The following is a 15,735-nucleotide window of genomic DNA, read 5'->3' as shown; positions in this document are numbered from 1 at the left end:
CCAATTTCTCCCTGCCAAGCCAGGCTCTCTGTCACTCCTGCTGCCAGGAGAGCACTTGGCAAGCAGAGAGATAAGCCCCAGCAGTGCAGACAAGGACTGGGGCAAAACAGGAGTTAATATCAGGCCATTGCAAACACAATAGCGGGATACACGTGCTGGAGTACAGCCTGACAGATAACGAAAGAAATCTCATAGTCCACCCATGCTGATAAAATTTCAGCTGGAATAACTGCAGCCTTGTCTGGGCACTGCCCTTCTAAGGAAACACAGAGTAATTGAAAAGTGGACAGAGGAAAGTAAGGGCTGGAAATCAACCTACCCCAAAGGCTGAGGAAATAGAGTCACTTAATCTTAACTGGTGAAGGATGTGAAGGAGAGAGAGGAAGTTTTCAAATACATAAAAAGCTGTTGTACAGAGGAAAGGAATAATCTGTTCTCTGTTGCCATGGTAAATGGGATAATTGGTAATGAGCTTACACCACAGCAAAGGAGAAATTTAGGTCACTTGCTAAGAAAAACAAGGCCGGTAAGAGTAGCAAAATACCAATATAGATCACAAGGGGTGGGCCAGCCTCCACACCAGGAGGTCTGTAAGGGCAGAAGTGTAAGCAAATATCATAAATGACAAAAGCAGAGTTGGTTCCTTAAATCCTCCTGAGGTAACTGCTAAAAATCACCTTTCAACTACTTCCCTACCATCCCTGTTGTGAATGGACACCAAGAGGGAAAGACCATCCCCACCTGCAGACATGAGGAAAGGCTGCCTCTGGCTCACTCTCTTATATGAAAAAGAACAGATAAGAGACCCCATGCACTCTGCAAACAAGGCAATAAGGCATCATCTTGGCCTTTTCTGTCTAAGCTGCAGCACAAGCAAATCCATCAGGGTAACAGTGACTACTGCTACCTGACACAAGGAAAGGAGCTGTCCCCTTTCTTCACAAGATCCTGTCAGGAGGCTGCTCTGTCAGCTCACAAATAGATCTGCAGTGACTGCAGAGAGCAGAAACAGATGGTCCCAGCTCTTTTTCAGTGCCAGAAACACAGACTGTTGCTGGCAGGCCCCACTGAAGCCAGTGGGAGTAGATGGTGGCTCACCAGGGGCCTGCTGAAAAGGATAACAGAGGAGATCTGCTTTTTGACACCCAAAGGGCAGCCCAAGAACCCTGGGACAGGGAGGGATGACCAAATGGCTGGAAACACTTGACCATCCAGAAAGCAACCACAGACAGACAGACTGTATTAGCTGGGCAGCACAGGGCAGTGAGGCAGAAAGCACACAAGATTAATACAGGAAGAGCTGGTTGGCTTCATATAGTCACAGAGAGCTCTCAACAACATCCCCCAGTAAGACACCCCCTTTAGTAGCAGCTGTGATCATCAGAGATGCAACACACCCCGAGAGAAAGGGACAGCCTTGAAAAAAAGTGATGGGTGGACAAACCAGGATGTTGAGGCTTTAGCCTCAGCCTGATGAGAGATTCATACGGTCTGAAGACACAACATGACACAAGGCAAGGGTAGCATTCAGAGACAAAGATTTAATTTCATGTCAGCAACATAAAGAAGCAATTATCACAATTACAAATATTTGCTCGTATAAGGCTCAGAATTGGGAAGGGGTGGGACGGATGGAGAGAGGAAGCTAGCAACAGCTTTACCCCTCCCAAAATACTACTGAGTGACATTAGTTCACAAGCCATGTGAGATCCACTGTGCTGTTATCCCACAGTGCATTGCACTGGCACCAGGCTTCAACATGATCAAAATGATCAGTTACGTGGAGTTGATTTGGATGTGCTAAAGATGCAGCTCAAAGGGCCTGGAGACCAGGCTGCTTCTTGTGAAACAAGAGCCAAGGTGGCTCATGCTGTCCCCACCTCCTGGGGGCACTGGCTTACCATATTGCAAGGACCACTCAAAAAATGTCAGAAGACAATTATCCCTGATTGAGCTACTGCTCCCATCTTTATTAAACCCCAAGAGGTGTGGGAAAAGGCAAGCCATGAGCAGAGAAAGACATGGACTACACACTATAGCTTTGGTGACTTCATGTAAGTTTGGTTGTTCATGTGGCTTCATTGGATTTTTGTGACAGCTTCATGGATGGACTTGGCCACATAGTCCAGGTTCTTGGTAGTTAGACCACACATGTTGATGCGCCCACTAGCCATCAGGTAGATGTGTTTTTCCTTGATCATGTACTCCACCTGCTTAGCTGGAGAAACAATTGGACATCAGGTCAGAGCAGTGACCCACAGTTCAGAAAAGCCCAAAGAACTGCTTGAATCTTTCACAAGAAGCAGAAAAGTTCAAGCAACTGGCCACTAAAATACTGGGTGACACTTTATCCCTCCAGCCACCGATGCAGTGATGCCGAAACTCCAGTGGCACCAAGAGATTCCCGCTTGGACTGCTTCAGCCCAGTTCACCCACAGCAAAACCATCCCCACCCAACCCTCCCTTCAACAGGCCACTGGATACTTACGGTTCAGGCCCGTGAAGCTGAACATGCCAATCTGCTCTGTGATGTGGTTCCAGGTGCCAGGGGTGCCAAGGGCCTCCAGTCGAGACCGGAGCTCTGACCGCATCAGCAAGACCCGATCTGCCATTGTCTTCACATTGCCCTTCCTGCAGCAGGCAGGAAGCAGAGCATGAGGATGGGCACCCACCTGGTTGGGAGCCTGACACTCAGGTAGACAGTTTCCCTCCCTTGGCCTCTCCCCCTGGCCCTGGCAACACGTACCACTCGTCAAAGAGCTGCGGGGAAGAGAGCGTAGTTGCCACAATGCGCGCGCCCTGGGAGGGAGGGTTGGACCAAGTGGTGCGCACAATCTTCTCCATCTGGGACAGCACACGCTGCACATTGTCTGCATCCTTCCCCACCACGGTCAGGTTCCCCACCCGCTCATCTGTGGGCAAGCCAAGAGATGTGAGCCACTGGTACCACACGTCGTGGCAAAGCAGAGAACTCCCCACCCCTCACTCAGCATGCCAGCCCCATCTGTCTGGGTATGATGCTACTGGGCCAGCTTACTGCCAGACACTCACTGTAGAGCCCAAAGTTCTTGGAAAACGACTGTGCACAGAAGAGCTCAAAGCCCTCGGAGACAAAGAATCGCACAGCCCAGGCATCCTTGTCCAGGCTGCCAGAGGCAAACCCTTGGTAGGCCGAGTCGAAGAATGGAAACAGGCTCCGGCGCTGCAAGGAGGAACAGTGTTAGAGGGAAATCCCTCCCCACAAGCTCTTTTACCCCCCACAGCACCCGTAGGGGGGAAAAAACGACCATTGAGTTTCTGTGTGAATTCAAAGGAAACATGGTCCAGCAACACCAGACTGAAATACTTTCCTTCTACTGGGATAAAAGAATAGAAATACTGAAGTGGTCAATAAAAGTCAATGCAGGAGAAAAACTGCATTTGAGGAAGTACACAAGAAGTACACCACTTCATAGGCTACTATTCAGCACCTGCCTGAGGATTATCTTTCCAGCAGGAGAAATCTCACTATGGCCTACTCCACAGAGCATAAAAACAAGAAGTTGGAGGCACAACAAAAACTGCAGTGCATCTCTCCTCTGAGCACAGAAAACCAGCATTCTGTTGTCCGCCTCTCCCTTCAACAGCAGCCTTGTGGGACTCTTTCAACTTCTGCCACACCTCATTCCATTCCTCCAAAGCCCATTTCAGATGCAAATGGTGTAGCTGGCTATTTGACCCCTCAGCACTGCTTTAGCCCCAGGAGTAGCCCATACCTTCATGACAGCAGCAATCTGCTTCCACTGCTCAGGAGTAGGATCTGTGCCTGTTGGGTTGTGTGCACAGGCATGGAGGATGAAAATGGAGAACTCCGGGGCATTCTGAGGAGAGAAAACATCTTGGTCACATACACACATGGACAAGACCGGGCACCCACAGCACAGGGAGAGGCCTGGAGCTGCTCTGGGCACCAATAGCTTCTTTTGCAGTGATCCACTTCCCAGCACAGCACACCAGAGCCTAACCAGCTGCAAATACTGACAGTACTCACCTCCATGTCATTCAGCAGCCCCTGGAGATCCAGACCTCTTTTGGCAGCATCCCAGTAGTGATAGGTTCTAATATCTTTGAAGCCAGCATCCATAAACACAGAATTGTGGTTCTCTGAGGAAAGAAATAACTTCTCAGAAAAGCATGCCCTATGAGTTGCCTTCTCCAGCCCCAGCATCTCCCATTACACACGAGAAGGGCCCTCCCTCGGTGCCCAGGCCCCTGAAGGAGCAGGGCTGTGCCTCCCTCACTCGCTGACCCACGGGGCTCCCTGGGAGCAGCACTCACCCCAGGATGGAGCAGAGACGAAGATTGGGGTGGCCGTGTTGTTGTTGCCATTGTACCAGCGCCTCAGGAACTCTGCTCCGATCCGCAGAGCGCCCGTCCCGCCCAGGGACTGAACACTCCCAACCTGCAACAGAGACACCTGCCAGCACTGTCCCACCAGGGCAGCACCACTACCAGTGCACAGAAAGCAGAAGTGCTTGCAAGAGTGAGACAGGATCCCAAAAGTGTCCCCTGGGTCAGCCCAGTCAGAATGCCATCCACTTCCAGTGGTCTTCAACCTCCTCCAGTGCTCAGGCCCAATCCTGACAACTTCTACCATTATAAATAGACTCCAGCCATTCCTGTTACATTTTGGCACAGAACAGATTCTCAGCTACTAGTTTATTTCAGGAAAGGTGGTATATTATCTGACTTGGGTTTCCTGTGGTGAAACTATTAAAAGATGAAGGAAAACACAGATTCCAGTCACAGGCCATGTTCGGTTTTTCCCTAAAACCACAACTACTTGCACAAACAGTTTCAAGTGCATGAGTTCATTAAGTAAGCTACAATCAAGAAAGATCATGTCTGAGAAACTCCCAATTCCTGCCAAAAAGCAGGACCTCTATACATCTGTGCTCTTTTACTCAGTCTGCTGTGGAGACACCCCAGGGAGCCCAGTGCTCCCCAACCAGCACATACCCGGTTCTCCTTGATGGCGGGGCTGTCATCCCCCAGCGCGATCCGGGAGGCGTTGGCCCGGAACTCCGGCAGGCCCAGGATGGGCAGATACTCGTGGTTCAGGCTGTTGTCGTTGGCGATCATCTGCTCCACCTTCTTCACCACCGGCAGGACCCATGGCTGCCCCTCGTCCGTGCGGTAGGCTGCGGGAAGGGAGAGCCGTCCTTACTGCACGGGGGGGACGCTGCACCGCCGGCTCCCGCCCGGGACACCGCGGCCGGGCTGCCCCACGACCTTGAGCCCGCCGGACCTCGCTGCCCGCCCGCTGCCCGCGCCCGGCCGGGAGCCCGCCGCCGCCCGGTGACCTCTGGGGCTCGGTGCCCGCCGCAGCGGGTGCGGAAGGTGTCGCAAGGACAACGGCGGGCCCGTCCCGAGGGGAATGGCCCCGCCGAGCGGGACCGAGCCGCGGACTCACCGCCCACGCCGAGGTTGACCTTCCGCGAGTCGCCGTCCTCCCGGAAATCCGCCGTGAGCTTGAAGACGGCGACAGGCGGGGCGCGGGGGACGGCGGCGAAGATGGAGGCGGCCATGGCGGCGCGGGCTCGGCGGTGCGGTCCGCTCCGGTTCGGAACGGGCGGCGAGAGGCGCTGGAGGAGACGCTCACCTTCACCGGTGGGGCGGGGCCGCCGCCGCCCGCGGCCAATCAGCGCGCCGCGCTCGGTCCCGCCCCCGCCGCCAGCCAACGGCGGCCCCGCCCTGCCCCGGGCGCCGCGCGGGCGGCCAGTGCGGCGGGAGCGCGCCCGGTGACGGGGGAGCGCGGGCACCGCCCACGGCAGGTCGTGCCCCCGGGCCGCCGCTCCGCCCGCGCGGGGCCGGGCGCGCAGAGCCACCAGCGGGGCTGCGGCGCCCGGTGCTGCGGGACTCCCGCAGCTGCAGACGTGGCACAGGGGCGGTCCCGGGGTGCAATTCCCCGTGCAGTACGGGGTGCTGCGGGAGATGCCGTGCCCAAGGCGATGCTCGGGGATGTAGTGCTCGGAGTGCAGTGCTCGGGGTGCAGTGCTCGGGTCACGGCACAGTCCCCGTTGAGCACCCGAGGCCGCAGATCAACCCTGGAGCGCAAAGCAGGGGTGAACGCAGCCCCGGGGTGCCGTGCCCGGGGTGCAGGATGGTGCCGGGGTGCAAGGTTCGGAGGGTGCGGGAAGGTGTCACGGGGCCGTGCCCAGGTGTGACGGGTCCGGGCGCGGTGTCCGGGAGGATCCCAGGGCCTGCAGTGACGGGATGCAGGGTGCGGGACAGGGACCGCTGTGAGGACAGTGGGTGTTTCCAAAGGCACTTCCCTGATCCACAGCCACCTGCGGGTCAGACGCTGTGGGCTTACCCCCGACAACCTCCCAGGGTCACCTGTGAGGGTGAGCGCTACCACTGCTTAGCTAGGGACATGGCATTGATCCATGGGGTCTTCCTCGCAGCTCCTCGCTGCCCAGCTCCACGCCCTCCGCGCAGGCACAGCGCTTCCCACGATGTCCCCGGTCCCTGCGGCTCCTCCGGGGGGACCCCCGGGGCTCCCGGGCGCGGCGGTGCCGGGCGGTGCCGGCAGGGGGCAGAGCCGGCCCGCGCATCCCATTGCTGATCCCACTGCTGATCCCATTGCTGATCCCGCCGCTCATTCCGCACCCCCCGCGGGAAGCGGCACCCACGGCTCCGGCCCGGCCTGGGGCTGCTTGAACATCCCACCCGTGGCTGGCCCCACACCTTCCCGGGGAGAGGGAATGGTGCCTCCCGGTGTTGACCGGCTCTGTTAGGAACCTGCCACCTATCCCATGCGGATTTTGAAGTTTGTGAGAATCCACCTGCAATCCTGCTACATCTGGGAAAGGCTTTGAGGGAAACGGGAAGGACATCGAGAATAACAGCTCCAACAGTGTGACACACACCACACACACCTCCCTTTGTGACATAAAACACATGGGTACAGCACGGGGAAGGCCATGCTGTCCCCAAATGCTTTTGCAGACAACCAGTGTTAGACACTCCTTTTGTTAGCCCAGCCAAGATCCCTCTGAAAACCAGTTTGGCTCCTTGCCCCCCTCCCATGCCCAAGGTGGCTCCACAGCCCAGCTGGCCAGGAGGGAGCCCAGAGGCACAGCCCTCACTTTCCCTGGCTCTGGGCAGCACCTGGAAGAACTGCCCAGTGCACTTTCTGCTTAGCATGAGAGTGGGGAAGAGTCAGAGCTGTCTGTCGGCACAGTAGCGTGCCAGCACTTCAACCTTCAGAGAAAATAAAATAATGGGAAAGGCAGAGGAGCAAGACAGCACTGCTAGACCAAAGCTTGGGCCCTGGTGGTGTTTTTAGTCTAACTTGGACAAAATTTCATTCAGGCCTTCAGAAAAAGCTGCATGGAAAACCCAAATGAGCTTCAGGTCTGCTCTCTGCAGTAGCTGTGAACCTCTGGAAACACCTGGCCAAGCTGCTGTCAGGGCATCCAAACCGCAACCCTAACCCTACCTTTTACTATAGCCCTAATATTAACTCTTGGGTTTCTCAAGGTCAGTGGATTCTGCTAAATGAGAGATACTTCAGTGCTGGGCAAGGAAGCAGCTGATGAAAACGAGGGCATCAGAGGGATCTGGGGGTAGCCCATTGCAGGGTGATTCATGTGTTCTGCTTACAGAGTAAAACACTGCACAAGTGGAATGCTGCAATGGGAAAAACAGAGGCTGCTTAAAGCATCCTATTTCTGGAGCAGACAGAAGTGCTAGGGAGTCCCCAGACTATCAGGCTCTCACTGCACTTACTGGTTTCTAATCCTACCACTTTCCAAAGAGCACTGGGATACTTGGGGACATGGCCAAGTGCTTTCCCAGTGCAGAAGAGAGAAGTCACAAAGGCACAGGGGGGCTGCCTGCCAAGCTGGCTGCACCAAGCTGCTGCCTGGGACTGCCAGAGCAGGCTGAGCAGTGCTCGTTGCAGGAAAAAATGCAGTTTCCCCAAATCAGCACCATTTTGTTCCCCGTCCTGGGGAGCTCCTGGGCAGTGTGAGCTCAGTGCCGTCAATCTGGTGCAGTCTGTGCCGCTGCCTGTGCCTGCGAGCCGGGGTCGCTGACAGCACCAGCAGGAACACCAGGTAACACCAGCAGGAGTTACCTGCCAGTGCGCTTGGTGCCTCCGGCTCAGCCGGTGTCCCGTGCCCTTGACAGCACGGAGCGGGACTCCGCTGGGAAGAGATGCAAGAATGAGACAATAAGAGACAAAGCAGCAGGCTGTCGGGCCCCCGAGCTGGGTGGCTTTGCGTTAGCAAGATCCCTCTGGCCCTGAGCTTTCATCTCCTCAGCCTACACAAAGGGTGCCACCAACACTTATGTAAAAGCAGGAGGAACATGGGAGCCAGCCCTGAGGCATCCCTCCCTTCATCTCCTGCCTTGGACTGACAGCCAGCAATGACCTGCCACTCAGTGGGAAAGCTTGCACACCTTACAGAGAGTGAAGAAGCCCCCGGGCACACAGGGCCGTGCCGCATGCAGACAGGGCCCCCCGCACTCAGCTCCTCCTGGGAGCCAGAGGCAGGGGGGCTCAGCAGCCAGCCTGGCTCCTGCAGAGCTCAGCCTGCTGCAGGGATACAGGGACCACTGGGACCCGGTGATGGCATCCCCACACCATCAAGCCTCACGTGGTCTTGGGAAAAAGCCCTCTTTATGGGCGAGCTCCACTGACCCCATCCCATTCACTCTCTCTCACAAGATTCACCCTCATGCCCCTCTGGCCTCTGCCTCACCCTCTCCAGAGTGCCCAGTACTGGGACACTGTCAATCTTGGCATCACAGCAAGGGTTTAGCAGCCTGCCCATCCCAATGTGAGGCTGGGTGCAAGCAGTGTGTGGCACGGAGCTGAGCTGTCCCCAGCGGGTGCCGTGCGGGGGCTGTTTTCCCAGCATCCTCCAAATACAGATGTTTTCTCAGTGCAGGATCCAGACAGAGGAGGGTAAAATGTTTTCATTCCAAGCTCCGAAGGTCAGGTCATGGTTTGTCTAAATGGCTTTTGTTGCTGTAATTATCAGATTAGCTGATCTCTGGCGGTGCATTTAGGGGCAGCTACATTAACTGTGGATCCTGACCCCTCCACTGCCACCCTGCCCAGCTGGGACAGTGGATTTGAAATGGAGCAGTGGAGATTGTCATGAGAGCCAAGTGAAATGCTCGTGATTAGTTTTGAATTGATACCTAACTGGATCCTGGCCCAGGAGCAGGCAGTACATTTGAGGAAGACAGCAGCAAGGCTCCTTGACCTCAGAGCATAGAGTGATGCTGAGCTGGGGCTGATCCATCCCTCCCACTCCAACCTGCAATGCACAGCAGCCATGCAGCCGTGCCCCAGGCACCTGCCTGCTGCTGTGGCTGATGCTCAGCATGCAGACATGGGATGGGGGCATCTATGGTGCCTTGCCGTGCTCAGAGCTGGTGGTGCTTGCCCAGCAGGTCCAGAACCTCACGCTGTGCCTGGCACGCGGGAGCCTGGCTCCTGTGCCTGGCTGCAGGGTGCTGTGAGGCTGGGCAGCCCCCAGCAGCCGGCAAGGCACAGGAATAGGAGCGTGAGATACCAGGCGAGACACAGAGCATGACGGGGACATGAGAGAGCAGGCTGAGGCGCAGATAAAAAGGGATCAGGAGTTTCCGGCCCCCGCCAGCCCCTTGCCGGGTCCATGGTCCATCTGTCAGCGCCTGCGAGTGCTGATGGCATCGGGCCCTGGTGGCAGCCGGGGCTGCAGGTCGGGGGCACCGTCAGGGGGTGGGACGGGGCCCTGCCACCGCCTCCCGCTGCACCGGGGCACTGACAGCAGCCAGACCCCGGGACGAGCCCCGCACAGCCCTGCAGCTGCCCCCATCTGAGCTCCCGGCCATGCAGCCTTGCAGCATCTACCTCCGGTCCTGCCAGCCCCGCTGCACACACAGATAGGGAGTGCCAGGGCTTTCACCCACTGGCACAAAAAAATCAGTTCCCACTCTGCTGAACCACGGATCAACACCCGGGTTGCTCAGGCATCGTGCAGCCACCTGCCCCCTGCCATGTCATCTCACCTCCTTTCTTACCTGTTGTGGGCAGGAGAAACAGGAGATTCCCTTGAGCAAAGCACAAGCTCTATCATGAAATAAATCAAAATCAGAAAAGATTGTATTGTTTCTCCATAAAACAACTTATTTAAAATGTGGCCTTACTGCATTGCAATTTCTGAAGTTTTATAATGCCAGAGCATAGCACCTCACTGAATGAATGCTTCTGGAGGAGAATATCTATGTATTCTCTTTCAAAAAATAATTAAATCACTTAAAATGCTCCAGAAAATTTCAACAGCAAAATTTTTCCTTTAAACATCATGTTCCTACAGGAAGTTTTGGGTTCAGCAAAACATACATTAAAAAAAAATAGTGAAAGCTATGTTCCTGATATTTTGGTATTTTTCCTAATTGCCACCATGACAGAACTTGGTTAGCTCCAAATTCATCTTTGCTTCCAGCTCAAAGCCAGAGAGCAATCCAGGGCAGCAAGGACAAAGCTCCCCAAAAAGGAGCATATCCACCTACCTAATCAGGCTCGAACCTCTCTTGCCATTGCAGCTTCTCGGGCACAGCCAGAGGTTTGCTGTTTCTCTAAAACACATTAGTTCTGGAGTCCCAGGAGTCCCAGTTTGGCTTATGGACCACTCATGGACATGCTTGCCTATTCCATGCCTACTGGTTCCTACAGCCCCTCAGGAGTTTCCCCTAATTTTTCCTTTTGCATCAGCACCTGGTGGCAGATATCAGGGAACTGACCCATGGACTGTGATCTGGTACCCTGGTGCACTGAAGGTGGTTTCCTAAGGGTGTGCAAGACCAGTAGGGGAAAGAACAGGCACTTCTATGACAGGGCTTCTACACAGCTAAGGAAATGTGTTTTGGGACATCTGCCATGAGGAGATAGGTACCAGTCCCAAAGGCAGCAGACCTCCTCTGCCCTCTCACCAGTGAGCCTGGTTCAGGTGTTGGGACAGCGACACTGGGTGTGTTGCAGTGAGCTGCTCTGCTGTGGGGTACCCAGACTGCTGGACAGCTGTGGGAGCTGTGCCCATGGGGCTGAGGCAACTGCAGCACAGCTGGTCCCAGCTGGACCCCTCTGGACAGGGTGTCCCCCAGCACAGCCAGGACAGGGACAAGAAAAGGGAGTCCAGCTCTCTTGCAGGGAGCCCAGGGCTGCGGGTAGCTTCTGGACCTTGGTGCAGGAGCAGATTTACTGAAAACAATTTATTTAATATAAAAAATAATTTCTTACAGCGTTTCAGCTGGCGTCAGCCAAGCGCTTACTCACCCGGGAATTCAAACAAAGGCAGGGCTGGCGCCCAGCCAGGGGGTCGGGTGCTGGGTGGTCGTGTCCATCCCGGCCTTGGACCCGCCTCTGGGTCACTAGCGGGCTTGTGGCATGATGTCTCCATTTATTTATTGGAAATGTTTGAACAGGAAATGCTAATGGTTTGGGTTTGTGGAGACAGCTGGAGGGGTCCGGATGGAGCTGCTGAGCAGGGGAGGGTGCACTGGGACAGGACAGACCGGCAGAGAAGGGGGAATCAGTGCTGCCACTGCAGATTTGTCCCCTGTGTTTGTGGTGAAGAGCCCAGCGGGAGGTGGGAGCAGGCAGGGCTCGGCCAGCTCTGCTGCCTCCTCCTCCACTGCTGCCCGCACCCCACACCGCCGGGGTGGTGAAGGAGGAACAGCAAGCGCAGGGCACGGCACATCTCATCCCAGCGCCGGCCTGTGGGTGTCCATTAGCGTGGGAGAGATGTGAAAGCGCTGCCTCCCCCTGCGAGGGGGTCGAGAGGTTCCTAAGCAGCCCGGCTCTGGAGCGAGCTGTTCCTGCATTTGCTGATAACAGCGGAGGTAAAGCCTGACCCAGGAAAGCAGGCAAGATCCGCAGAGATAAACTCCCCGAAGCAAGACAAAGGCACTGACCTCCTCACTGCACCAGCTGCCGCATTCCCACAGCACAGCAACAATTGCCCAGGACCTGCACCCAGCCCCACTGGCCAGCCACTGGGAAAAGCGCTGCAGCAGCCAGGAACACCTCTTGCCAGGATCACTGCACGGGAACCACAGCTTGGGGTTCTTAACCAAATCTACTGTCCGTGCCATTTGTCTGAGCAGCGAGAGCAGGGAGCTTGCTGTCACTGCTTGCTCCTCTTCCAGCATCTTGATGCATCACACAGCCAGAGGGATGCTGTACAAGCACCCCTTTGTATTTCCTACCTCACACTTTTATCTGCACATTTGCAGTACAAACAGGCTTTAAGTTCCATTCCCAAACACAGCCGAGGGTCTTACACTCACTGGTGGAATTCAGGTGTGAGTGCCTGGAGCCCCACACACCCGGAGCATGCCCAGGGCACTGAGCTGCAAGTGTGAGCTCAGCTCTGTCTTCCCCTGCCCTGCCTGGTCCCAGCCATGGACCAGGAGGCTGGAGCCTACGTGGCATTTCCCCGTGTCAGGTCTGCCCCAAGACAGCATCAGCTGAAAAAGGCAGAGGCACTTAATGGGATTTGCAGAAACACAGCTCAGTTACACACCATATGCCTGTTGTCTCAGGCATGTTTTTAAAATCTTTATCTCTGCATCATTACACACTGATCTACATTTGAAAAGAATCCCTTCGGTTCCCTACCTCTGAAATGAGGATAACTATCCTTCACCTCATAGCAGGGTTATGAGGATAAACAGATTAAAGGCTGTGATATTGTTGCAAAGAAGGTTAAACAAGCCCCTGTGACAGACAGCCCAGGGGCAGGGACCAGCATCAGAGCCATGCACAGCGTAAGCTGCCGACCCACGTCTGCACCATGCTAATGACCCCAAAATCCCAGCCACAGGTTTGCCACTGTCTGCCTTCCCAGGAGGCTGAAAGCCTGCAGAGGGGATAGTGCCCCTGCCCGGGGTGTGCACCTGTGCCCTGAGCCTGAGGAAGGGGAGTGCAGGGGCGCAGGGGAGCAGGGGCTGGGAAGGGCTCATTAGTACCACAAAGTTTCCAGAGGACATCAGAGATCCGGGCACAGCAAGGGCCTGTGGGCAGTAGGGTGCAGCAGGGCAGCTGTTCCCTCTGCATATCCCTCCCCACAGCCTGAGAACAAGGCAACCCTTTTCTACTGCCCATCCCTGTCCCCCAGGATGCCCTGGGCTGGCAGGGACAGTGGAGAAATGTGCACTTCTGCAGAAAGAGCTGGTGGGGGAGAGGATGAGCCAGACAATTACTGTCTGGAAAGTCTCACCCGGATCCCTAGTAAAATAATGGCACAAATATTAAGAAAAGGAGCTCTGTAAACATCTAGAGGATAATGAAACCATGAGCTATAAGCAGGATGGGATTTGTAAATAAAGGGCTGTGCCAAAAACAACAAGCCCTCCATAATTGTTTTGGATAGAAGGACAAGATTACTGCGGGAAGGGGACTCAGCGGATGTCATGAGAGAGACCTGGAAGCACCAGGTCCGTCCTCCTGCCTGGCCATTAGAGTCTCTGGCATGTTTGGGCAGGTTTAAGGAGGCTGACCTGTACAAAACGTGCCCCTGATGGCACAGCTGGCACAGGGGAACATACCTGACCTCTGCAGCTGGACACCTGAACTACCCCGCCTGTCACTTGTCACACCAGCACTTCAGCAGTTACTTACACTGTGGCCACCTCTGAGCTGCCAGGAGAGAGCAAGGCTAAACCTGAGTCCCCATCCCAAATGAGGCACTTCTTGCCACCACATCTCACAGGGCTGGGACCTGTGCAGTGCAGGAACAAGCCAGCTGGATGGTTCATGGAGTGGCAGAATGGGAAATAAAACCAAGTCAATCCAGGAGCTGGAAAATAATGCTGGCACCTTCCATGATGTTCCCCAGGTTTGGACAAAACTCTGTCTTTTGTGAACACTAAATTGGCATGTTCTGCAGGGCTGTAGGGTTCCCCGGCGCTCTCAAGTGTCAGCTTTTTGGCCAGACATTCAGGAAATGTGCATGCACCTCCTTGCAACCAGCCCTTTGAAATGCTACTGTAAAAGCACACGTAAGCACCACCAGTCATTGCACTGCACAGGCCAAACTCGTCCAGTTGTAGACATTGCACGGAAGGAAAAGCAGAAGGCTGGCCAAAATGTGCCTGGTTTTGTACCTGAGGCTCGGGTCTCTGCAGCAGCGCTGCCGGGCTGGGCTCCGCGCTCGCCGGCTGCGTGCTGCACCAAAGATGAAATGCTCCATATATGGTGAAGGTATTATTAGTCCATAGCTTCTTCCTAGGATCTTCTGAGGAAATCCTGCTTGAAAATGGGGAGCAAAGAGGTTTGACTGTGTCTCAAGCAGGGACTTGAACTGCCCACTGGACCAAAAGGAATGGCTTCAAAGAAACAGGGAGCAGTGGGGTGTCAGACCCTTGGGTATCAGTGATGTGCCAACAATATTCTGGTTAAGTATTTGTCTTAATTAATACTGATTGCCCATCCACTACCTACACCCTGACTGGCCTCCAGAAGTTGTTCTTAACAGGGAGATGCTGATACTATGGTGTCAACACTGGTCTCCAGGCACCCAGTGCAGGCACAAGCCAGCTCAGACTTGGAACGAGTTCGCTGCTGCCAACCTTGGCTGCAGCCCTACAAGTCCCAGAAAAGATGGAGTACCTGGTTGTGGGTTTTGACTGAGCAGAATGCCAGCTGGATGTGCTGGCAAAGAAAGTGGGCTACCCTTCTGGGCAGCAGGGGCTAACAGAAAACTCTGGTTTGGGCAGGGTCAGATTGGGTGAGCAGCTGGATGTGAGCTCAATGCTGGGACCCCATGGTAAATGCAGTCCTGGGCACCGAGCTGGGAGTGCAGAAAATGGAAGCTGTGAGGCAGTGCTCTGTGCAGCAGAGGATGGGATGTTAACCCTGAGATACTGTGACTAGCCTGGTGCCCTGCTTTAAAAAGATCCAGATGAAATGAGAGATGTAAATGTGATTCCCACCCCCCCATATTTCCCACAGCATCCTTGCAGACAGAGTGGGGAGGTATGGGCTGGAAGGGGGAAGACAGAAGGTGGCTTGAAAACTGAGTGAAGTGATGGAATCTGCATCTTCAGACATTTCCAAAATTCATGGATCGAGGCCCAACCAGCGGGCTGTACTGCCAGAGTTCCTGAGGCCAAAATTATTCTGTGAAATGAGAGAGAGAGTGCAGAAAACAGGCACAGAAAAGACACAACTGCAGGAGAACGCACCCCACAGTGGAAGAATCAAGCTCAACCTGTTTTCTTCTTAAAAAAGCTCAAGAAATTTGACTGCTATGCACAAGTACTCTCACAGCAAGAAAATACCATGTGCTAACATCTTTTTATTCCAGCCAAAAAAGGCAGGACAAGAATCAATGGCTGGAAATTAAAAGCCAGACAACTCTGCATAATAAATACGACATGCATTTAGTGAGCAATGCTGATTAGCTGGTGGATTAACCGTCAGTGATTAAATAAGACCAAACCATGAACTCCCTCGTGCCTCCAGACCAGATGATTTTGTGCATTAGTGAAACTCCAGGTTATCTGGATCCAGAAAGAGTAACAAGACAAGGCAGTCAGGGAGATCAGCATAGGTGATCTAATGACTAACTCTGATCTTAAACATCGTGAGTAAAAATACGTCGTGTTGCTAATACACATAGAAAAATTCCCATTGCACAAACTCAGTGTAAACACTGGGCAGTTGACATCTGCAAACCCACGGATGGAGGG

General features: G+C 54.6%; 1 protein-coding gene across 1 annotated transcript; it reads right to left on the bottom strand.

Moving 5' to 3' along the window:
* Positions 1-1,521: 1,521 nt before the first annotated feature.
* Positions 1,522-5,670, bottom strand: GOT1 (glutamic-oxaloacetic transaminase 1). Its single transcript, XM_079311971.1, has 9 exons — positions 5,453-5,670; positions 4,999-5,180; positions 4,318-4,441; positions 4,031-4,143; positions 3,756-3,860; positions 3,052-3,202; positions 2,747-2,912; positions 2,489-2,631; positions 1,522-2,218 (listed from the first exon to the last, which is right to left on the bottom strand). The coding sequence occupies exons 1-9, from the start codon at positions 5,565-5,567 to the stop codon at positions 2,079-2,081; spliced, it is 1,239 nt and encodes a 412-aa protein (XP_079168097.1). The 5' UTR covers positions 5,568-5,670; the 3' UTR covers positions 1,522-2,078.
* Between the last annotated feature and the right edge of the window lie 10,065 nt (positions 5,671-15,735).

Source organism: Erithacus rubecula (genome assembly GCF_903797595.1).
Source record: "Erithacus rubecula genome assembly, chromosome: 9".
NCBI classification, from domain to species: domain Eukaryota; kingdom Metazoa; phylum Chordata; class Aves; order Passeriformes; family Muscicapidae; genus Erithacus; species Erithacus rubecula.
The sequence above is the reverse complement of the archived record's forward strand: the minus strand, read 5'-3'. Positions and strand labels throughout refer to the sequence as shown.

Coding starts and splice junctions, on each gene's coding strand:
- GOT1 (XM_079311971.1), bottom strand. CDS start 5,567: ATGGCCGCCTCCATCTTCGCCGCCGTCCCCCGCGCCCCGCCTGTCGCC. Junction 5,181..5,452: donor GGTCAACCTCGGCGTGGGCG/GTGAGTCCGCGG, acceptor CCCTTCCCGCAG/CCTACCGCACGGACGAGGGG. Junction 4,144..4,317: donor CGTCTCTGCTCCATCCTGGG/GTGAGTGCTGCT, acceptor TTCTTTCCTCAG/AGAACCACAATTCTGTGTTT.